This window comes from Equus quagga, chromosome 8 (assembly GCF_021613505.1).
Source record: "Equus quagga isolate Etosha38 chromosome 8, UCLA_HA_Equagga_1.0, whole genome shotgun sequence".
Classification (NCBI taxonomy): domain Eukaryota; kingdom Metazoa; phylum Chordata; class Mammalia; order Perissodactyla; family Equidae; genus Equus; species Equus quagga.
Window position 1 is genome coordinate 53562800 of NC_060274.1, and position 24402 is coordinate 53587201.

Here is a 24402-nt window from a genome sequence, read left to right on the forward strand (position 1 = left end):
ATTCTTATGAAGGTTGATTGCTTCAGATATTATATGACATATTTGTTATTTGACCCAAATGTATAGGTGGTGGAATATCCTATTCTTGTATTCTCATTAAGCAGATATATAATATTGATTCAGAGTATATTTCATTTAATACACTTGTGCATTTCCATCATGTTTCAAAGACTTATTACATTCTGTGGCTATCTGAAATGATCTAATGATATCTGAGTATAAGAAATTTATTATACCTCAATTGGCTTAGTTTTGGAGAACAAATATCTTTAAAAAAAAGCCTGCTTGCCAAACTTCTTTTGTAGTTTCTAGGTCATTCATTTATGAAGTTATCAAATTACATGTTGATTCTTGGGCACAGTCATAATTTTCTAGTTTTATGACCCCAAATATAAGTCTTCTTGAAAATCTGAAGTAGTATATTAGGTAAATGTTATCCTATGATGATTCAAATAGCATTATGGCTAAGATACATACTTTTGGGTTTTCCATATATAATGAGGTACCAGTAAAAGAAAATATGATATTTGTCCAATTTTATTAAATCAATAAGTAGAATAATATACTCAAGTAGTTGTTATGTGTATCAAAAAGTGGTTGTGGATACTCTGTCCAACAAAGTTTTTAAAAGTCTCTCTAAAAAAAATACCACATAGGCAGTTTGATGTCTCAAAAATAATACATCAGACTAAGATAAATTAGTGCTGAGAGAATGTAGCTAACAATCTAGAAATTGTCAAATATGAAAATTGCTATTTGAGGACACTGCCATTCTTTCTTAACTGTAAGCTTTCTTAACTGTCTCTAAGGAGAACATTCTTTACTCAGATGAGCACAAAGTTTAGCGAACTGCAATTCCACCGAGGCAAAGTTACCTGAGAAGCATGTTAAAGACAAAAGTTCATATGTACTCAACTTTCTGTTCATAGCTTAAAATGAAGTAAAAAATGTGGCTTAGATCAGTTAATATATTGGATTACAATTCCTACGAAGGTTGTGGTGAGGAGAAAGAGAGGGTGAAAAAAAATTTACTGATGAAATCGCCACATTACTAACACAGGTGTGAAGTGTGACATGGATGTGAGCAAAAATCAAACAAACCTAAAGACCAAACCATTATGTTCTTAACACCTGAAGTCAATTCCATTTCACAGAGTAGCAGAGTAATTAGAAAAGAGAAGAAAAGAAATTTATCTCTCTCCTCTCTCTCTCATCTCCTCCACCCCCGTGACAGCATGAATGAGATCCATTTCTTGAGAATGGAAGGGTGTGGGAATAATTTTACATTTTTACATTTATTGAGCACCTTATCCATATCAATAAATATAATATGGTGGCTTTATTACTTATGTTGTTCATTTAAAATGAATATTTTTGAATAGTTAATATGTGCACATGGTACAAAATTAAAAATATAAAATTTATAAGGTACCAAATCTGTCTCTGAGCCTCCCTACAGGCAAGCACTCCTATCAGTTTTCTTTGGTTTCTACTTCCATTTGTATCCAAGAAATATACAAACACCCAAATGTATTATGCTATTACATGGTCTCATTTAATCCTCACAACAAACTAGCAGAATTAGCATGGCCCTGCCATTTTATATATAAAGAAATTGAGGCTCAGAGAGGTTCAAATAATTTTGTCAATTGTAGTTACTTAATTTAGGGAGTACCTTATTTGCTCTAATACCAAATGATAGCATATTCTAATGTCAAATTATGCTCTTTCCTGAGACAAGGTGGAATTCTAGCTTGAGGAAATAAACCATAGCTAGTAGTCCCAGACCTTTTAAATAGATCTCAATAACATCTCTTAGTGATGGACTATTTCTAAATTATTAGTGCTGAAATGCTTGGAGAAGACTTCAATGAAGAAATAAAACTTCTTTCAAGTTGACTATTCCTTGCACATCGTGAAAACATGAGATAATACTTAACTAGTTAGGAAAATATTGGGTTTTATTCTTGTGTTCCCACCTGGCATTTATTCAGAGTAGGGGAGCAACTGCTATTTTTAATAAGGAATTTTTAAACAAAGTCATAAAACTATTTACAAGTGGGTGAAATAATAAATACTTAAAAAATAAATACTGGAGCAATTTCATATTGAAAAAAATGAAATGATTTTTATTAAAGGAGATGTAAAAAATTAACCTTACTAAGGTGATTTGAAAAACTTAGAACATATTACAAGATTGGAGACTTCATTCAGTAGCTATGCATTGTCCAAGAGAGAATCCATATTTTCTATGGTTATCAGCTTAAAAATCCACGGCATTTGGAAAAGAGGTTATAATAAACCTTCACAGGTTTCATAAACTAAATTTTTTATGCTGTCATCTGGTTGTAAAGTTTACTACTGGTTGAAACTGCTTAATAGAGGGATTCATGGTATAAAAAGTATCTACTAGGGGCCATCTCATGGCCTGGTTGTTGGGTTTGGTGCACTCTACTTCAGTGGCCCATGTTCATGAGTTTGGAGCCCAGGCATGGACCTACACCACTCATCAGCCATGCTGTGGTGGTGACCCATATACAAATGGAGGAAGACAGGCACAGACGTTAGCTCAGGGCTAATCTTCCTCACCAAAAAAAAAAAAAAGGTATCTGCTATGAAGTTGTCAAGATCCATCCAGCCAGTTTACAGATGATTTGAGACAAATGTGAAATTTTATTTCCCAGTATTGGGGAAGGAAATAGCCCAGAACCACCTTGAAAATTTCTCTTATGTGCTGAAATAAGGATACTATATTCAAAATATTTTTGGATAGGAAAACAGACATCAGCAACATGGTGGAGTGAGCTGTTCCTTTTGTCTCTTCCCCTTCAAATGACAACTAAATGGACATTCACTGATCAGCAAAGGATACCCACACAGCACATCAGGATGCTTGAGAGACCCACACAGCTCTACATCTGAAGGTGGATGAACTACCCCCAAGTAGGTTACAGAGACAGATGAGCACTTTCTGTCCCCAGGCAGCCCAGCACATGTGTGTGACTGCCTTCCCGGCTGAAGTGCTGGTAGCACTGCTGCGGCTCCGAGGGTGGGAGTGCACCTTGATGTGACTGCAGAAACAGGTGACCAGCCCCCAAGCCCCCATGTGATTGTTTCCCCATTCAGTGGGAGAGTCAACGGGGCTGCATGGTCCACAGGGAGAGGCTCAGCCTCAGACCTAGTTAGGAGGGCCTGTGCACCAAGCATAAAGGCTGGTGCCACCTAGGAGCTGAAGGTGGTGGAGCTGTGAGCCTGGGAAAACAAGCTCCTGGCTGCCTCAAATGCCCATAGTACTGCTGCAGCCCTGAACTGGGCAGTATGACTCAGTGGGACTGTGGGAGCAGGCAGTAGCAGCCCTAAGCCCCCATGTGATTGCTCCCTGGTCCAGTGGGAGAGCCCACAGTCCCACCGTGGTCCTAGAGAGTGGCTCTGGCTTGGACCCAGTGGAGAGGCCCTGCCCACCAAGCATAACAGCTGCTGTACCTAGAAGCAGACCTAGCAGCAGACAGCGGTGTTGCTGTGACCTAGGCGAATGAGCTCCTGGCTGCTGCAAATGCCATAGTACCGCTATAGCCTCAAAGGGTGGAGAGTGTCTCAGAGGGAGAGTGAGAGCAAGCAGCAGCAGCCCTGAGCCCCTGTGTGATCACTCTCTCATCCAGTGAGAGAGTCCACAGTCTCACTATGGTCCCAGGGAGTGGTTCTGGCTCAGACCCTGTGGAGAGTCTTCACCCACCAAACACAATGGCTGGTGCCTCCTAGGAGCAGACACAGCAGAGCTGTGAGTCTGGGCAAATGAGCTCCTGATTGCTGTGAATGCCCGGACTACTGCTGGAGCCACAAAGGGGGAAGCACAACTCAGAGGGACTGTGGGAGCAGACGGTAACAGCCCTGGACTCCTGCATGATTGCTTTCCCGTTTGGTGGGAGATCCCACATGGCAGCTGTAATCCCAAGGAGTGGCCCAGGCTTTGACAGGCACAGCTGACAGGGATTGCAGTGGGCTCAGATTACACAGTCCCTGCTGCGCACCCCCCCACACACAGTGGCGGCAGTTGGAACATACAATCAGATACTATCATTATGCAATGGCACAAATCCACTCCATCAATTGGTATGAAAAATATATTAATACTCTAGACCAGAAGGAAAAAGACAAACACCCAGAAATCAATCCTGAAGGCACAGAAATCTACAATCTAAATGATAGGGAATTCAAAACAGCCATTGTAAAAAAACTCCACGAGTTACAAGAGAATTCAGATAAACAGTTCAATGAAATCAGGAAGAAAATTAATAAACAGAGGGAATTCTTCACAAAAGAGATCAAAATTATAAAGAAAAGCCAATCAGAAATTTTGGAGATGAAAAACACAATGGGAGAGAGAAAAAACTTGGATTCCATAAATAACAGAGCTGATATCATGGAGGATAGAATTAGCATTCTAGAGGACAGAAATAGAGAAATTCTTCAGATGGAAGAGGAGAGAGAACTAAGACTAAAAAGAAATGAAGAACTTCTCCAAGAAATATCCGACTCAATTAGGCATTGCAACATAAGCTATTCCAGAGACAGAAGAGAGGGAGAAAGGAGTAGAGAGCTTGCTTGTTCAAAGAAATAATAGATGAGAACTTCCCAAACCTGCAGAAGGAGCTGGAATTACATTGAAATGATGCCAATAGAACTCATAATTATATCAGTGTAAAAAGACCTTCTCCAAGGCATATATTAGTAAAGTTAACAAAAGTCAATGACAAAGAGAAAATATCAAGGGCAGCAAGGAAGAAGAAAATAACCTACAGAGGAACCCCTATCAGGCTTTCAGTGGGTTTCTCAGCACAAAACTTACAGGCTAGGAGAGAGTGGAATGATATATTCAAAATTCTGAGAGACAAAAACTTTCAGCCAAGAACACTATATCCTTCAGATATGACGGAGAAATAAAAACTTTCCCAGATAAACAAAAGCTGAGGGAGTTCATTGCCACAGGAACCCCCCCCCCACAAGATTTGATCAAGAAGGCCCTCATATCTGAAAAAAAAGAAGAAAGGGTTTACAAAGCCTGAGCAAGGAGATAAATAGGCAGACAAAAATCAGAAAATTGTAACTCTCTATCAGAACAAATTAAGAAACACTTAATTATAATTCTAAAGATAAAGGGAAGAAAAACAACAAAAATAAATGTATTCACTTCATTTTAACCACAAATTCACAACACATAATGGAATAAGTTGTGACAACAACAACTTAGAAGGGGGAGAAGTAGGGAAGGAACCCGCTTCGACTAAGGAAATAAGAGGCTATCAGAGGATGGACTATCTCACCTATGAGATCTTTTATACAAACCTCACAGTAACCACCAAACAAAAAAATCAGAACAAGGACACAAATGATAAATAAAGAAAAAACTGTGAAAAACATCATAGAGAGCCACCAAACTGAACTGGCAGTAAGAAATACATGGGACAAGAAACAAGAGAAATACAAAACAAATAGAAAACAAGCAATAAAATGGCAGCCCTAAGCTCTCATATATCAATAATCACTCTAAATATAAATGCATTTAATTCCCCAATCAAAAGACACACAGTGGCTGGATGGATTAAAAAACAAGATCCTGCCACAACTAGAAGGACCCACAATGAAGAATATACAACTATGTACTGGGGGGGCTTTGGGGAGAAAAAGGAAAAACTAAAATCTTTAAAAAAAAAAAAAAACAAGATCCAACAATTTGCTGCCTCCAGGAAACACATCTTAGCTCTAAAGACAAACACAGGCTCAGAGTGAAGGGATGGAAGATGATATTCCAAGCTAATGGCAAATAAAATAAAGCAGGTGTAGCCATACTTATATCAGACAAAATAGACTTAAAGATAAAAAAGACAATGAGAGATGAAGAGGGGCAGTATATAATGATAAAAGGGACACTCCACCAAGAGGATGTAACACTTATAAATATACATGCCTTTATCACTGGAGCACCAAAGTACATAAAGCAACTATTAATTGACCTAAAAGGAGACATTAACAGCAGGGCAATAATAGTAGGGTATCTTAACACCCCACTTTCATCAACGGATAGATCAACCAGACAGAAAGCCAACAAGGAAATAGTGGAACTAAATGAAAAACTAGACCAGATGGACTTAATAGATATGTATAGAATAGTCCATCCAAAATCAGCAGAATACACATTCTTCTTAAGTGCACATGGAATATTCTCAAAGACAGACCATATGTTGGGAAACAAGGCGAGCCTCAATAAATTTAAGAAGAGTGAAACCATATCAAGCATCTTTTCTGACCATAATCCTATGAAACCAGAAATCAAAAACAAGAAAAATCTGGGAAAGTGACAAACATGTTGAGACTAAACCACATACTACTGAACAACCAATGGACCATTCAAGAGATTAAAGGATAAATCAAAGCATATCTGGAGACAAATGAAAATGAAAATACACCATACCAACTCATATGGGATACAGCAAAAGTGGTCCTCTCAGAGAAATTCATAGCAATACAGGCCTACCTCAAAAAACAAGAAAAATCTCAAATAAGCAATCTTAAACTACATGTAACAGAACTAGAAAAAGAAGAACAAAGAACAAAGTCAGCAGAAGGAGGGAAATAATAAAAATTAGAGCAGAAATAAATGAAACTGAAACCAAAAGAAACAGTAGAAAGGATCAATGAAACTGTTCTTTGAGAAGAAAAACAAAATTGACAAACCCTTAGCCACACTCACCAAGAAAAAAAGAGAGAAGCCTCAAATAAATAAAAATAGAAATGAAAGAGGAGAAATTATAGCAAATATCACAGAAACACAAAGGATTATAAAAGAACACTATGAAAATCTACATGCCAACAAACTGGACAATCTAGAAGAAATGGATAAATTCTTAGGCTCATGCAACCTCCCAAAACTGAACCAAGAAGAAACAGAGAATCTGAATAGGCCAATTACAAGTAAAGAGATTGAAACAATAACCAAAAACTTCCCCAAAAATAAAAGTCCAGGGCCAGATGGCTTCTCTGGATAATTCTACCAAACTTGAAAATTTTGTACCTATCCCCCTCAAACAATTTCAAAGAATTGAAGAATATAGAACACTTCCTAACTCATTTTATGAGACCACCATCACCCTGATCCCAAAGCTAGACAAAGACAACACAAAGAAGGAAAACTACAGGCCAACATAACTGATAAACAGACATGCAAAAATCCTCAACAAAATACTGGCAAACAAAATACAGCAATACATCAAAAGAATGATATACCATGATTAAGTGGGATTTATACCAGGGACACAGGAATAGTTTAATACCCACAAATCATTCAGTGTGGTACACCACATTAACTAAATGAGGAAGAAAAATCACACAATCATCTCAATAGAGGCTGAGAAAGCATTTGACAAGATCCAACATCCATTTATGATAAAAACTCTCAATCAAATGAGTATAGAAGGAAAATACCTCAACATAAAGGCCCTATATCACATACCCACAGCCAACATCATATTCAACCAGGAAAAACTGAAAGCCATCCCACTGAGAACAGGAACAAGACAAGGGTGCCCACTCTTGTCGTTCTTATACAACATAGTGCTAGAGGTTTTGGCCAGTGCAATTAGGCAAGAAAAAGAAATAAAAGGTATCCAAATTGGCAAGGAGGAAGTGAAACTCTTGCTGTTTGAAGATGCTATGATTTTGTATATAGAAAATTCTAAAGAATCCATAAGAAAGCTACTAGACATAATCAACAACTATAGCAAAGTTTCAGGGTAGAAAATCAACTTACAAAAATCAGTTGCATTTCTACATACTAACAGCAAACTAACAAAAAGAGAACTCAAGAATACAATGCCATTTACAAGTACAACAAAAAGAATAAAATATCTAGGAATAAATTTAACCAAGGATTTGAAAGATGTATAAGACATTATTGAAAGAAAGCGATGATGACATAAACAAATTGAAAAATATTCCATGCACATGGATTGGAAGAATAAACACAGTGAAAATGTCCATACTACCTAATACAATCTACAGATTCAATGCAATCCCAATCAGAATCCAAATGACGTTCTTCACAGAAACAGATCCAAGAATCCCAAAATTCATGTGGGGCAACAAAAGACCCTGAATAGCTAAAGCAATCCTGAGGAAAAAGAACAAACCTGGAGGAACCACAAACCCTGACTTCAAAATATACTACAAAGCTATAGTAATCAAAATAGCATGGTACTGGTACAAAAATAGGCACACAGATCAATGGAACAGAACTGAAAGCCCAGAAATAAACCCACACCTATACAGACAGATAATCTTCAAAAAAGAAGCTAGGAATATACAATGGACAAAGGAAAGTCACTTTAATAAATGGTTTTTGGAAACCTTGACAGCCACATGCAAAAGAACGATGGTAGACCATTATCTTTTGCCATACACAAAAATTAAATCAAACTGGATTAAAGACTTAAAAGTAAGATGTTAAATCATAAAACTCCTAGAAGAAAATATAGGCAGTACACTCTTTCTCATTGGTCTTAGAAGGATCTTTTTGAATACCATGTCTACTCAGGCAAGGGAGACAAAAGGAAAAATAAGCAAATGGGACTTCCTCAGACTAAAGAGCTTCTGCAAGGCAAAGGAAACTGTGAAAATGGAGACAATCCACCAACTGGGACAAAATATTTGCAATTCATATATCCTACAAGGGCTTAATCTCCAAAATATATAAAGAACTCATACAACTGAGCAACAATAAACAATCAATCTGATCAAAAAGTGGGCAGGGCCGGCCTGGTGGCACAGCGGTTAAGTGTGCACATTCTGCTTCAGTGGCTCAGGGTTCGCCGGTTTGGATCCCAGGTGCGGACATGGCACCACTTGGCAAACCATGGTGTGGTAGGTGTCCCACGTATAAAGTAGAGGAAGATGGGTACAGACGTTAGCTCAGGGCCAGTCTTCCTCAGCAAAAAGAGGAGGATTGGCAGCAGATGTTAGCTCAGGACTAATCTTCCTCAAAAGAAAAATGGGCAAAGGATATGAAAAGACATTTTCCAAAGAAGATATACAGATGGCCCACAGGCACATGAAAAGATTTTCAGCATCACTAATCATCAAGGAAATGCAAATCAAAACTAGAATGAGATATCACCTTATACCTGTTAGAATGGCTATAATTACCAAGGCAAAAAACAATAAATGTTGGAGGGCATGTGGGGAAAAGGAAACCCTCATACACTGCTGGTGGGAATGCAAACTGGTATAGCCACTATGGAAAACAGTATGGAGATTTCTCAAAAATTAAAAATTGAAATACCATGCAACCCAGCTATTCCACTACTGAGTCTTTATCCAAACAACTTGAAATCAACAGTTCAAAGAGACTTATGCACCCCTATGGTCATTGCAGCATTATTAACAATAGTCAAGATGTGGAAGCAACGCAAGTACCCATAGACTGATAAATGGATAAAGAAGATGTGGTATGTATACACAATGGAATACTACTCAGTCATAAAAAAAGACAAGATCATCCCTCTTGCAACAACATGGATGGAGCTTGAGGGTAGCATGTTAAGTGAGATGAGCCAGACAGCAAAAGACAAACACCATATGATTTCACTCATATGTAGAAGATAAACAAATACGTGGACAAAGAGAACAGATTAGTGGTTACCAAAGGGGAAGGGGGTTAGGGAGTAAAGGGGCACGTAGATATGGTGACTGACAAATAGTAATGTACAACTGAAATTTCAAAATGTTATAAACCAGCATGACATAAAAAAAAATCTTTTGGGTAGGTAGGCTTTCCCAATAGCCATTCTCTAATATACAATGTGCAACCTGTATATTTCAGAGACAGTTGTTACCCTTGTATGTAAAAGTTTGGTAAGTGCTGTAGAAAATATTTATGTTAAATAACTCCATTAAATTAGTGCACATTCTTTTTAAAGCAGCACAAGACAAAATGCCAAGAAAAACCCAAAGAGGGGAATTAAATATACTGTGAGAGGAAGAATTTATAGCACAGTTACAAAAGAAGCAAATAACCTCTATGAAAAAAAAGCACAGCTCTTGAATTATAATGGTGTTGAGGATATTGTCAGGGATTGTACCAGGTCTGGTAAGCCTATTCATTTTTCTATATCTTGCTATTCAAGTGATTCAGACATTAATTTACATTGGTCGAATAATCTTCCTTGTCAATAAGCACTAGATACCTCTGAAAGTTACTCAATTATTTTACCATGTTGGATAGGTAAGGTTTGGATATCCATTTCACAGCTGTTTCTCTGAAACGCCATCTTTATAGCTATACAACCTCTCCTTGACTCAGAGAACTTCCCTCATTCTCTTTTCATTTTCACGAACCTATACAGCTTTTTCAAATAAGCTCTAATATAACACCAAAACTGTGGAGTTTCTTATTCTTTGTGGACTTTGTGTGGTTGCATACCATATGAACTATGCAATACTTACTTGTCATCATCCTTTCTCAAAGGAATATTAAAATAAATAATCAAGCAAATCCCTACCGAGAAACATACCACAAATTAAAGCTCCTTTAGGCACAATTTTACATACTGCTTTTTGAGGACTATCAATCATTTCTTTAGTGTGCAATTTAGATAAGTATAGGCTACAAGTTTGAACAAGGTGGGACTCCTCCTCTTTGTTTAAGACAACCTCAAATTTCTGTGTGTGCACTTAAGGAAGTCATCCACACGTAATCACCAGGCCATCTGTAAACAGGAAAATTATAAGTGTGCTACATTTACTGCATTCCTTCAGGTCTTAAACTTTTGTTAAAATGCTCCATAAATGGATCAAATGGACCAAAACTGTATACATTTGAAAAGCAATAGAGGAGATAATTCGTGCTGTAATGGCTTTATTCTTAATACAAAATGGATCAATGACACATAGTAATAAAGTAAACGTTAGAGAATATTGTAAAAAACATATCTTCATGGTTAATAGTGTAGTCAATATGACTAGTTTTATTTTGTTGAGTAGGAAAAAAGTTATTTTTAAAAAGAAAAAGGCTGGTAAAACTTTATGAACTATGACACATCAAATAATAACCTAAATTTACTTTTAAAACATCTAGACTTATTATTCAAAATTCCATTAGAAATTTTACACTTGAAAGTTTCACTACTCTTTTTGTTGTATCAAAAATTACTTTCTATATTTTATAGAAAGGAATCCAAAAAAAGGAAAGAAAAAGTTTCCTAATTTCTACATAATTATATTAAAAGTATATACAGGAACAGGCTAATGATCCAGAATCTTTTGTGTTCTAGGTTGTTGGTTTGGTCAAAAGTTAAAAAAAGAAAATGAAAATGAAAATGAAAGCTTTTTTAACGATGTATCGCATTTTGTTTGTGTGTTTATTTAGCCTCAGTCCAGAAGTGGTTAAAGAATGTATTAAGAATTCTTTATTTTTCAATACAGACGAAAGTTTTCTCTTTCTTCTGACTACTTCTATCATCTTCTATCCTTTTGAGCTATGACTAAGCATTTACCACCCATGTGCAATGTTGAAAAGCAGAAAGAAGAAAACTAGAAAGGAAGATGGTTAGAGAAAAGGATAGAGGAAATATATAAAATGTTTTGTTAGATTAAGAGAAAATAAGACAAAGCCAAAAAGGATGAATACGGAAAGCCTTTGTCAACTTAAGGTAACACAATAGAGTCTTTGCCAACTGTAGCATCCTTTAGACTGATTGTGCTAATTAAGTTGTTCAGATGTTGAGAGTGTGACAAATGTTGGAACTACAATTAACAAGATAAACTGAATCTCATTCCTTCCTTCTGATTTGTCAAAATTCCCCCTTAAAATATCTCTTTCATGAAATAAAAACCAAAACTTTTTTCTTACAAAATAAAAATTTTAAAGTTCTAGTGGGGATGTATAGCGATTGAGCAGGAATTTGAAAGCTACTATTAAACTACTTCAATTAAAAAGCATCCTAGACTAAACAGTGCAATAATCAAAGCAGCATTTAGTGTTTCTTCTTCGTTTTCAAAATATTTGAAAATATCTCAACTGATATCCTCCAAAAATAGCTTATGATCAATAAGAAAAAACCTTGGTATATAAAAATGAACATACAATCTGGTTATTATCTACAGAAAACTCACTGTTTAATTGATTGTTGACTACACACCGATTAAAAGAGATGCCGTCAACAGTTTAGGGTCATATGGACTCTTCCCACGGCCATTTTCAAAATGTGAGTCTTCCAGCTTAAAAATGTTGTCCTGTAAGAAAGAAAAAGAAGGATTGAATTTACTTATAACAAGAAGTATTTTAACATGCCAGTTAATCAGACAGAGGTTGAGTACTCATGTCCACCGTCAAAGGGTATTATTATTTGTGTAAAATTCAGAAATGGCAAAATAACTTAAGTGGATTAAAACCTAGCTATTACTAGCCTAACATCTACTTAGCTCAGTGATCTTTAGTAGCATTTAGCACGTTGCAAGTAATAAGGTATAAATGAACTCTAAAGAAGAAGACAGGTCATGACAAGAGTAGAGTGAGCATTTTACCACATAAGTATGCCAAGAGCTACCCTAGTGTCTCTTGAAGGAAAGAATTTCAAATTTAAATAAAATGACTCTTTTTTCCCCTCACATAGGGAAAAAAGATAGCAATCCGCTATATTAGATTTCTAGAATAAGATACACTATCTTACTTTTCTGAATGAACTTTCCAAAAGGAAATTCTAGCTAGCCAGAGCAGTCACTTCCCCCAGCCTGTCATTCCTACGACTTTGCTGCTTACAAGCTTCTCATGCATTTTTAAATTACTCACATTGGAAGGTACAAGTACCTGAAACTATCCTTATCAATTTCTCTGTGTGAAATATCAAACTGTATGTTAGGGGAGGTGTGCCCAGAGTTAGCATCGCTAGAACAAGCAGCACAGGGATGACACATTTTTATCACAGGGAAGTCTGCTCAGTTAAGGCTCAAGTACCCAGAAAGTGGGGTGAACGTTTGACTACATGCAGAAACATGCAGAAGTCACATAGTAGAAAGTATGCCAGAAAGCACTGCAACAAAAGCCTTAAGTGGGTAACTAGCTCATGCCTGAGACACAGTCCTCAGAATGTGTCCAGCTACTGAAACTTCTAGGTGACAATGGAGTAAAAGGGGAGGTATTTCTGAGCACTCTTTTCAGAACCAAGTGCTCTGGGAATTAATTAGATCAGAATATGGATGCTGTTTCCAGTAGCGCATTAACTTGTCCACAGACTAAAATAAAATAGCTTTTTTGGCAATTTCTCTACTGTTCACATGAAAGTATTTTCTACCTTCTTAGGATAGTAAATGGTGTTCATTTTACGATCACTTTATTTAACATTTAATATTTCTGATGGAGCTAATGGCAGAGTTTCAATTTATGGCTCTTTGAGTTAGGGAGAAAGAGTGAAAAGGAAGCAAAACAAAAGTGTTCTCCACGTTTGTTACTGTGAGTGAGAATTACCAATTCTATTCTTGCCTTGTATTGATTCTGCGTTTGGTAATTAGCTATCCCTTGGAATGATGCCTCTTTAGCTGACTTCTAAAACTTACACCATGCAATAATTTATGGGGTTTCTCAGAATGGTGCTAGGTTGTAGTGGAAAGGGCAGTGAGTCTGGAGTGAGGCCCAGTTGGGCCAATGATTAGCTCTGGTTCTTGGGTCGCCAATTAGTATCTCAGGCCCCTAAAAGTCAATGCCAATAAGGATATTTAACCTCATATGTTAGTGTGAGGATTAAAGAACTGAAATAAAGCATTTTTAAAGCAGCAAAATAAAAAACAAACACAATTTATTTTTATTTTATTAACACTGCTCATATTACCACTATAACAAAAGAATATGAAAATTTAACACAAGTTGTTACCATTATTGTAAACTTTCCTGGCATAATATGAAAGAAATATTACTTAATGACAGTTTTATAAGTCACAAAATTACAAACTTGTTTACAAATACAAATTTATCATAGGCACTTGAATATTAAAATTATAATATGAAACATTGACATATACTAAGAAAAAGCATAGAAGAATGTCTTAAGAAATATTTAGATGTATTTTGATAAAAATTAGGAAATAATCCAAAAGAAATATGCTCAGTTAAAGATACACACTCTACTGCCACTAATCATAGAAAATACTAAAATTTGTAGATGTGATTATTTTTCACAGGTTGGAGGAAGCAGCAGAGAGAATTGGCGGTGTGTTCAAAAACAATAATAAATATTACTATAAATTTCTTGTCCTCATAAGACATTTTACAATGCTGACAAAGATAGAGGAGCTATCCCTCAAAGTATGAGACACTTGATGTCTGGGGTCATATGTCCAAGTTAATAGGACAATGCCAAGGTAGATGAGAAGTACTTCCAATGTCGTGTTTAATATTTGATTTACAAGGTAAAGGATTAGACTTCATGGGAAGAGAGACTAAGCATGTCAGTAATGGTTCAAGAGACGATGAAAACTATCCTTCATCATGGTGTCAGGTAATGTATTCAAAGCTGGCCTCCTTTTTTCCATTAAACGTCTCTCTTACCCAAGTTTGTGGGTATCACCATGCAATTCTTCTATGTTCTTGTATGATTCTAATGAAAAGTAAAACATTGAATTTCCTGGGGCCAGCCGGTGGCGCAGCAGTTAAGTTCGCACGTTCTGCTTCTTGGCGGCCCGGGGTTCCCCAGTTCGGATCCCGGGTGCGGACATGTCACCACTTGGCAAAAAGCCATGCTGTGGTAGGCGTCCCACATATAAAGTAGAGGAAGATGGGCCTGGATGTTAGCTCAGGGACAGTCTTCCTCAGGAAAAAGCAGAGGATTGGCAGCAGTTAGCTCAGGGCTAATCTCTCTCAAAAAAAAAGAAACTGAATTTCCTTTCCAGCCTAGTGAGATGGGGGCCTGGAACAAGTAAAATTTGATTTCTGAATAGGGAATTAAATTTCTCACATACAAACATTTGTGGTGTAAAATTCATACCCGTTACATATAGTAATAGGGTCCAAGGATGTTGAAATCAGTAGAACTGGGTATTATCCCTGGCTCTGCCTTTTCTTAACTATGGGTCTCAGGCAATCGCTAAACCCTTCTGAAACTCAGATTCCTCATCTGTAAAAGGAGGATAAGAAAATCACATACAGTTGATGTGAATATTTATTTTAATAATATATATAAAAAATACTTAGTACGCCCTCGAAAAAATTCATTAATTTGCTCTTCCCATTGTTTTTAGTTGCCACCATAAAATCATTCTTTCCTACACTGATCCATATCTCTCACATCACAGTGGATATGCCTGGATATTTCCATCAGTGGAAATTAGGACAAGTGTTTAAAATATATACAAATGCTTTGGACTCCCCAAATGCACAGAAAATTGTTCTTTCCCATAGCTAGCTAGACCAGTCTAGTTCAAAAGCTTTCCTGAAAATTATTAAATACTGTATGTATAAAAATTCTCAATTAAAAAAGACTACCCTTTTAATATATCTGATAAATTTAACGTGATTGATATGAAGAGACATCAATATTGCTGTTTCTGTTATCTTGTGAGTAAGACCTATTATTAGATGTGTGAATATATTAACCCACTGTAAAGGAACTCTGTATTAATATAATTGTATATTAACATTCCATGTTGTCATATGTAACATATCATGTAGACAACTGTTTAGCTGTACTTGGAAGGCCTTTTGAAATCTGATTGCTACTCAATGATTTCTGGTTTAAAGAGTGTTAAATAGATAACATATGCAAGTAATAAGACCAAAAATTCTAAGACCGGTGTATACCATTAAACTGCATAGCTCGTATGTCTCACTTGGGCTAGAATGGTTTTCATTTTTAGTAATATATGAACAAAAAATAGCTGCATGGATTCTAATTGCTTTAGCAGATACTATGAGCATATCACATAAGTTATTGTGCCATATTTTATTACGTGATTGCATCAGTTTTCAGCAGCTATTTTTAGCTTTCAAGACCACTCTTTCCCCTTTGTCTTTTGGATTTCCTGAATGTTATTAGACTGTGGTGAGGTAACGCATTAGAGGAAATAATAACTGTACTAATGTCTAATCCAAAGTCTTATAAATTATAAACCATTGGTGACATCATGGCAATAAATTTCCCAAACTCAATCTTGTCCAAGCAATAAATTTAGGTAACCAAGTTGCAATTTTAGTTGCTTTATTTAATGATTAAAACATAAACGATGTTTAAAAAAAAAAGAAATCTTACACAAAAGTGATAGAATGACCATTTTGAGTGGGAAACTATATAAAATTACATCAAAACCAATATTTGGACAGCACAGCACTTAAAAACATATACTATTATATTTTTCAAATTTTTTCTTTCTCCTCTCCTGCTCTTGACAAAAGACACCTTGTTTGTCAGTTATACTGAATTATCAGGTATTCCCTGGTCACATCATGCTTTGGTTCATCTTTGTCTGAAACCTCTTCTTCCTCCCCCACCCACTCTCAGCCCTCAACCCCAGGGAGAACTTCCTTTCCTTTAAGAGTAAATTCAAAAGTCACTTCCTAAAAGTCTTCAGAGATTTCTACAAATATAACTTATTAGTTTCCTCTCTGCATATCCTAATTAATAATAGTACACAGGCAATGACTATACTGGGTAAAACTACTGGCTTCAGCAAAGAAGGGATGTAATAAGATCTCACAGGAAATAGTGTGGCATACTGTATTTTGCCCAAATGAGATCCATTTGTGGATCAAATTCATCCAGAATTTACTTTTCCTAAAAATGTGACTCTAGATCTATGCTGTGCAATACCGGAGCCATGAGTCACATGTGGCTATTTAATTAATTAAAATAAAAAATTCCATTCCTCAGTTACATTAGCTACATTTCAAGTGCTCAGTAGTCACAAGGCTTGTGAATACAATACTGCATAGACGCAAACATTTTCATTGTCACAGAGGTTCTATTGGACAACACAGTTCTGGATCCTCAATCCTATTCCCTCAGCAGCAAAGAGTAGAATCAAAAATCAAAGGGCCTCCAGGGAGAGAAAAGTCATCCAACCACAACCATAGTAGAAAAGGCCATGAAATCCACAAGAAAAAAATTATACTAAAAACACTAGTTTAGTTTTTGATTTTTATTAACCAGGGTTTACACTATGTAACATTTAACATCAGTACGGATGAACAAATACACGCCCTGTATTTTCCTGTATGTCCTTCTTCCATTTGCATCCCTTCTTCCAAATCTATGCAGGTACAAATTTTACCTATTATTTAAACTTTAGGTCAAGATACCTAGTCCATTAAATGTTCATTGATTCTCCCTAGCAGAAAAAATATTTTCTCCCTGGAACTTGCATAGCAATCTATTCATACCTTCTTTGTGTCATTTGTTACCTTCAACCTTGATATTCAGTAATGCATCTATTCTTTTCCTATTAAATTATTTTGAGACTAGTGAGAAATCTTATTCACTATATTTCTTTCAAATACTAAAACAGAACTTTGCACTGAGTTAATGCTCAATGAAAGAATGAGTGAATAAATGAACGACTGTGTTACCAAATAGAGGCTCTATAGAAAAACTATATCCAAGAAATAGAAAGGACATAGCCCTGGTCTCTAGGAGCTGATAATTTAAGGATATTACACAGACACGAACACAACTGTGCAGTAGAGGCCAGACTACAAAATCCAAATACTAAACCAAGTTTTAAAGTGAGTCTTAGGAAATATGACACTCTAAATTTTTTTGTGTAATATGTGTTACTATTAATATATTATTGATACTTATACACTTCAAATATGAATTTACTCTAGCTATAAAGACAAAAAATAAACCCTAATAACAAAGAATATAACCTTATAGTCCCTTTGTTTTTGCATCCCTGTTCATCTTTAATTTTCATTGGACCTTGTAATTAATTTTTTATTAATATTGAGCTTGTTAATAAATATTACCCCACTCATAGAGCTATCTTCATTGAGGGTTAAAATTATCAGAATATTCCTTTGCAGAACTTCAAAAATTCTCTCTGATCGATGTAATATCCCTCAGGGTAGCCCATCACCCCAGTGTAACTGGTTACCTGACCATTGTTACTCGTTACAAATTACACCAAATATGTCTGGGGTTTAGGCGAGTAGAACAGCAAAGTGGAGAAGCTGATGGGTTTGCCAAATGTAATTTTCTACTTACAAAATACGTAATATCCTATTGGTATTTTCATCTTTATATCTATTTTAGAAACTTTATAATTTACAGAAGTTTTCTGAAACAGTAATATAAATATAAATACAGTAAACACATATTGAGCTGTGACTATGTAAGAATTATGTTTGGAATATGAAGGTGAAAAGTTCAATCATTTAACTCAAGGAGCATACCAGAAATTGTTGTAACAAAAATAACAATAATCCGTTACATACACGTGATACTACAATGTTTATAAAGTATTTGGTAATTATTTCACTTAACATTGAACACATACTAGGCACTAATGACGCTCTAAGACTTCATGTATGTTATTTAATTTAATCTTCAAGCAACCCTACTATGATTACACCAGTTTCACAGATGAGAAACCAAGACATTTTACATATAATATCCAAAATTATAAAGCTAATAAGTGATGGAATAAGAATTTAATAACAGATCTGTTTCTTTATAAATCCAAGTTTTTAACTACTGTATAAAAAGCGAGTTTATGATAAATATTATGTGAGATGTACCCTAAAATAGTAGAAATTGGAAATCACAGGAATTCAAAATGGGGATAGATAATTTTCTGTTCCAGATTTGTGTCTTGAAGGATTTATTTCTCTGGGAGATGAGCGTCACTGTGAATACTCATGAATGTGCATGTGTGTGCAGGAGGTGTGGGTGCAGAGGCTCAGAGGTGCTCACAGAGAAAGGGCAGAGAAAATCAGGGAGGCAGATTTTCTAGAGGAAATGGCGTAAACAAAATCCCCTCAAAAACAAATATAATTTATATTTGATAAATAACAAAGTTGAGTTTAGACAATGAAGAACACATGCATATATTGAGAGAGAAGGTTGAGAAATGAATTTGGAATCAAACTGTGGAAAGTTTCCTGTGCCACAATAAGCACTTTAGTCTGTGTTCAGAGGGTGTCAGTGACAGAGTGATAATTTTAGTTGGAGAACAACAGCATCAAAGAGGTGCAATATTATGATGAATCTAACAGTGATGTGTATGATGATTTAGAGACAGACGAGCCTGGAGGCAGGAAAAGAGCTACCACCACAGCACGGGGAGAGGAGAAAGTAGGTCTTGTTACACTTACGCAGTTTAGAGGAATTTTGCGTGTTGTGTGTTGTGACTTGGTCAACTAATTTAGCTTCTTTGTAGTTCGTGTTTCTTCTGTTGCAACAGAATCCCCTTCGATATTCTACCAAAGCTATGGATTCTTTCCTCAAGAAGACTGAAGTTAAGCATATATATGTGTTATCAGCAATCTTTAGGATGTATTGACTTTATGTAGTCATGGTAAGAGTTTCCAAATTAGTTATTCTACGAAGATGTTTCTGTCTCTAACATGGTGCAATTCTACAATCCTGTCGCTCTGAACTTGGACATTGGCTTCTGTTGTTCTTTGTCCCACTCCTTAGACATAACAGAGGGATTCTCCAGATTTTTAAAACCCATTTTCCTTTTCATTCTCTACATACTATTACTTGGAATTCGTTTATTTTTATAAATTCAACCATTGAACTTCAGCCCCAATCCCTCTGCTATTCTAATCATTCATACTTGGTTTCCTGGCCTGCATGAAATCTTCTTACTTTCCAGAAGTGTTTAAAAATTGAGAGCTATTAAGAGTCCTTGGCTCTTCAAAAGAATATAAGAGTAATTACGAATAGTAAACTTCATAAAATTAGTGTGTTAGAAAGAGTTATTTAACAATATACATTGGGAGAAGATACAAAAAAAAAAAAATGTAACCTTGGTGTCTGTCACTAAATGCTGAGAAATTTAAAAAGTAATGCTGGGGCCTGCCGGGTTGCGCAGTGGTTAAGTTCACATGTTCCGTTTCGGCGGCCTGGGGTTCGCTGGTTCAGATCCTGGGTGCGGACATGGCACCGCTTGGCAAAAAGCCATGCTGTGGTAGGTGTCCCATATATAAAGTAGAGGAAGATGGGCATGGATGTTAGCTCAGGGCCAGTCTTCCTCAGCAAAAAGAGGAGGATTGGCAGCAGTTAGCTCAGGGCTAATCTTCCTCAAAAAAAGAAAAAAGTAATGCTATGTGAATAAAGCAAGCATCATTTTCTACCCTGATTATAGTATATTAGTCCCATCTTAGATTTAACTGTGATGTCAGCTATATCATGTTAGAATTTTATGTTTCTCTGCAATAAAATAAACAATACACTGCTGCATGTAAATAACTTAATTAAAAAAAAGAACCTTGACAAAAGATAAATTCAAGGAAAAAGCACATGGCTGTAAGGATTTTTAGGTCTGTGTATACTAATAATAACTTCTTTTCACGTTAATTGATACTTTTGAGTAGTTTCCTATGTACAGTAATTATAATATTTGATTTTAAATCCAAAATCTAGTCATTTGATGCTAAAATATTTAGAGTCAAAAATTATAATTTTTTTTAAATATACACCTTGGAAAGGAAATTTTCCTCAGCAAGTAAAGCTACAAAGCCAATCATATAATAATTGTTTTGACAAAAATGCATTTTACCTATTAAATTAAATAATAAAAGTATTCCAGTTATATAAAATATAATCCAGTATAATATTCATGGTATATGATCAATATCTAGTTATATCTATGCAGACTTTTTTTATTGAGTCTAATTTCTGTTATGGAGGAATTCTTAGAATTCAAAATAGAAGAAAGGATAGTGTCATCAGGGTAGACAACATTCTCATTGTTTATCTATAGGCTGAACCGAAGTGGGGACGGTTGGCCCTCAGCCTCATTGATTTCAGTTTCTACAGTCTGTTCAAGCATTGGTTTAGTATATTAGAAATCTTACCTCACAAATTGGTCTCCAGACATTATATGGTTTTCTGTGATGAAGAATTTTCCTACTATTTGACCTTTAAGGTTGATGTTGTAAAAATATTATTGTTTCTGTATTATGAAATCTAGATTCTACGATCCATTGTGCTACTTATTGATTATATGTCTAAAACAAGTTTTTAAAATATCTTTGAAGTGTCACTATTCCTGTCAGTAAAATGGAAATACACTACAAAATTTCCTCAAGGATAAAATGAGATACAATGTGTATTAACATAGGGAAACATACTTAAACTATATAGAAATTTAGTTCATTAGAATTTTAATTATCATAAATACACTATTGATGACACATCTTTGCTATGATAGCATGTTGATAACTAATTTTCTATGATAATAATAGCTAATATCTGTTATGCAACTATTGGCCAAGAACACTGTCCTAAGGTGGTATTTAGTTTTTTATACTCACAATATTCCTTGAAATCTATAGTGTGGTTATCCTAATTTTGTAGATGAAGTAACAAAGAAAGAGAAAAAAATGACTTGCTTCAGATCACTCAGCTAGTATATAGCAGAGCCAGGTAACCAATTTCCATATCCAGTAACAAATGGAAGTATTAAAAAGCTAATTTTTTTGTATTTGCTTTGTCCAACCATGTAGCTTTATGAATACATATCACACGTGAAGTTTTGTTATATATAATATTTCTTAACTCAACTTTGCATTCCCTATAATTCTTGCATAGGTCAGGCCCTAAATTAACCTTAAGTGAATTGACCATGACAGATAACACCATATTTAATATAGTCCTCACATTATACTATTAATATAGTAAAGCCAAGCAGAAGGAATTAACATGTTTTTAACTTCATTTGCAGGAAACTATACAAAATTACTTATTTCCAAGTTTATGAAAAGTATCACTTTATTCATTATCCTCCTAGTAAAAATACACAGTTCTTACAACTGGATTAAACAGGACTTACCCTTTAATTTAGGGGACCTGAATTTATCTGGGTTCCTCAAACAAACATCAGTGACATAATTCATCTGCTTTTTGCCATCATTAAAATTAATGGTATAAACCAAGGAAAACAGAAAGCATATGTGTTCATACTTCATGCAGATTACATTTTTAATAGGATCTTAATTTGAGTTTATGCAGCTATCACAAACTTGTCATGGTATAATTATTAAGCTATGAACGGCTGTTAAACTCCCAAGGTTTGTAACAATGAAAGGGAAAACTCTATCTTGGCTAGAATGAGAAATTCCAGAACGTGAACAATTTGCTCTACAATGCTTTGCCCCAGTGAGACCTGGTAAAGTAAGCTCAGTCAAAGAGTGAATCAATGGTCCACAAAACATACACTAGTGGAACAATTCATTTGATCTTCCATGTTTAAAACATAGTTATTTGTATTTGCCCATCGTATAATTTCATAAAGCATCAGACTGTTTTTTTATCTTAAATCATGTATGTACAGCTACTAACTTTTACTTCTTTTTATAAATGTGTTTGTCACATCCATGATTAGACACCACTGGGAAATTTGAGTAACTTAAATGTAAATATGTCTACTAGAAAGGAGCATATGTACTATAAGAAGTACTGGAATGTACTTCATATGATTTCTTTACGTCTAAAGACTTTTTCATAGATACATCTGGGAAGTAATGAGGCCAAAAGAATTACCATTTTATTTATACCATGCTCTGTGTTAGCAAAGCCTTGTCATTCAGGTGTTGTCATAATCATATAATGTACATGATTTTCTTTTAGAAAATTAGAAAATATTTCAAACGTTATTACTATTTTGGCAAAGGTATTGTAGGAAAGAGACAATCCTGTCAATTCTTGGTGGGAATATAAATTTTAGAGAATAATTTGACAATTTGAAAGATCCTTAAAAATTTCCATATATTTTAATTTTATCATTTTACTTTTGGAAATAAATGCAAAGAAAAAAGAAAAAAATAGAAAAATTAAACCAAGGAGAGGTTCATCGTACTATTTAGAATACTGAAAACTATTTAAATGCCAATATGAGGGGGTTGGTAGACTACGGTATATCTACGTAATTTATGATGATGCAGATATTATAATAGATGTTTATATTAAATATGTTGTAATACCTAGAATTAAGACCTCTGTTAAATCATCGTGAAAGCAATAATGCAACAACTATGTAAGATGCATGGAAAAAAACTTGAAGGAAATGCACTAAAATGTTGTCTCTATGTCATTTGAGTATTTTTTTAATTTATATTGTTTTTCTCTTTTTTGGCATTTTATACAATGATCATGCAGCTCATATATTTGAAAGAAAAAAGGATATCTCTATCCTATTATCTAAGTATATCTTCAAATTGACAGTGCATGGACTGGGTCTGTCCCAGGGACATGCTTTATTTAGTTGACAGGGTTTTGAAATCATGAATTTGAATGCATTTTCATGGGACTTGGGACTTTTTATGGGACAATACAACTTTTCCATTGCTCCCCGTTTTTTGTGTTTCCTTATATTTTTATGTCACTGCATGGTCAGTGTACGCATTTGGGTTTGCAACCCTTATAAAGCACTGTAACTTACTTGATCACCAACAACTACACTGTACTTTTCAACTAATAGTCCCCATTTTTCAGATTTACTTCCAACAACAAAGTCCTCAGAAGGGCTGTGGTCATGCTCTCATATATCATGATGAAAGTACTATAAAGTTTAGCAATTAATCATGGTTAAACATATAAGTTAATGGGAACTTCAAAGTGATTTGAAACACTACTTAATTGTCGTAGTATCATAAATCTCCACAGGTTTTCACTCCTTCTTTTTACATAATTAAATCGATCTGTGTCTGCACTGCTGTTTAAAAACATCTCTGTTTTACTTAGAAAAAAAATTGACTGTTCAAAGTATTTGTATCTAAATTAATTATTCAGAATTCTTAAGAGCTTAACTTTAAGACTGTTTGGTCAACTACCACAAAATACAGGCAAAGCAGTCCTAGAGAAGTACCCAGATATTGGGTAGCTTCTTTTGCTTTCAAATTAATGACCATAGAGACATTCTATATCACATGTTGAGTTGACTTCTGGGTTGTTATTTCTACTCTATCATAGTGAACACTTGAATTATTTATAAATTAATCCCTTTCACTGGTAGAAGTTGGTTTCCGGCTATAAAGCAGGACTCCTTTGCTACCAAATAAACAATTATAATTACATAATCTGGAAGAAATCAATAAATCAAGCATTTTTATTGTTTTATTAGTTAGAATGTTTGATGTTGAAAATTATAGTGCACACCTAAAATTACCATTCACATGGACAGGACATTTATATCATTCTAAAT

The 24402-nt window shown here is 35.1% G+C and overlaps 1 protein-coding gene across 2 annotated transcripts in view; it reads right to left on the bottom strand.

The window, feature by feature from the left end:
• The window catches only part of SEMA3A (semaphorin 3A), a 450150-nt gene that overhangs the window by 79136 nt on the left and 346612 nt on the right, over positions 1 to 24402 (bottom strand). For both annotated transcript variants that reach the window (XM_046669012.1, XM_046669013.1), the window contains one exon: positions 12189 to 12282. In XM_046669012.1, coding sequence (XP_046524968.1) covers positions 12189 to 12282 — 94 coding nt within the window. The remainder of the gene's footprint in view (positions 1 to 12188; positions 12283 to 24402) is intronic.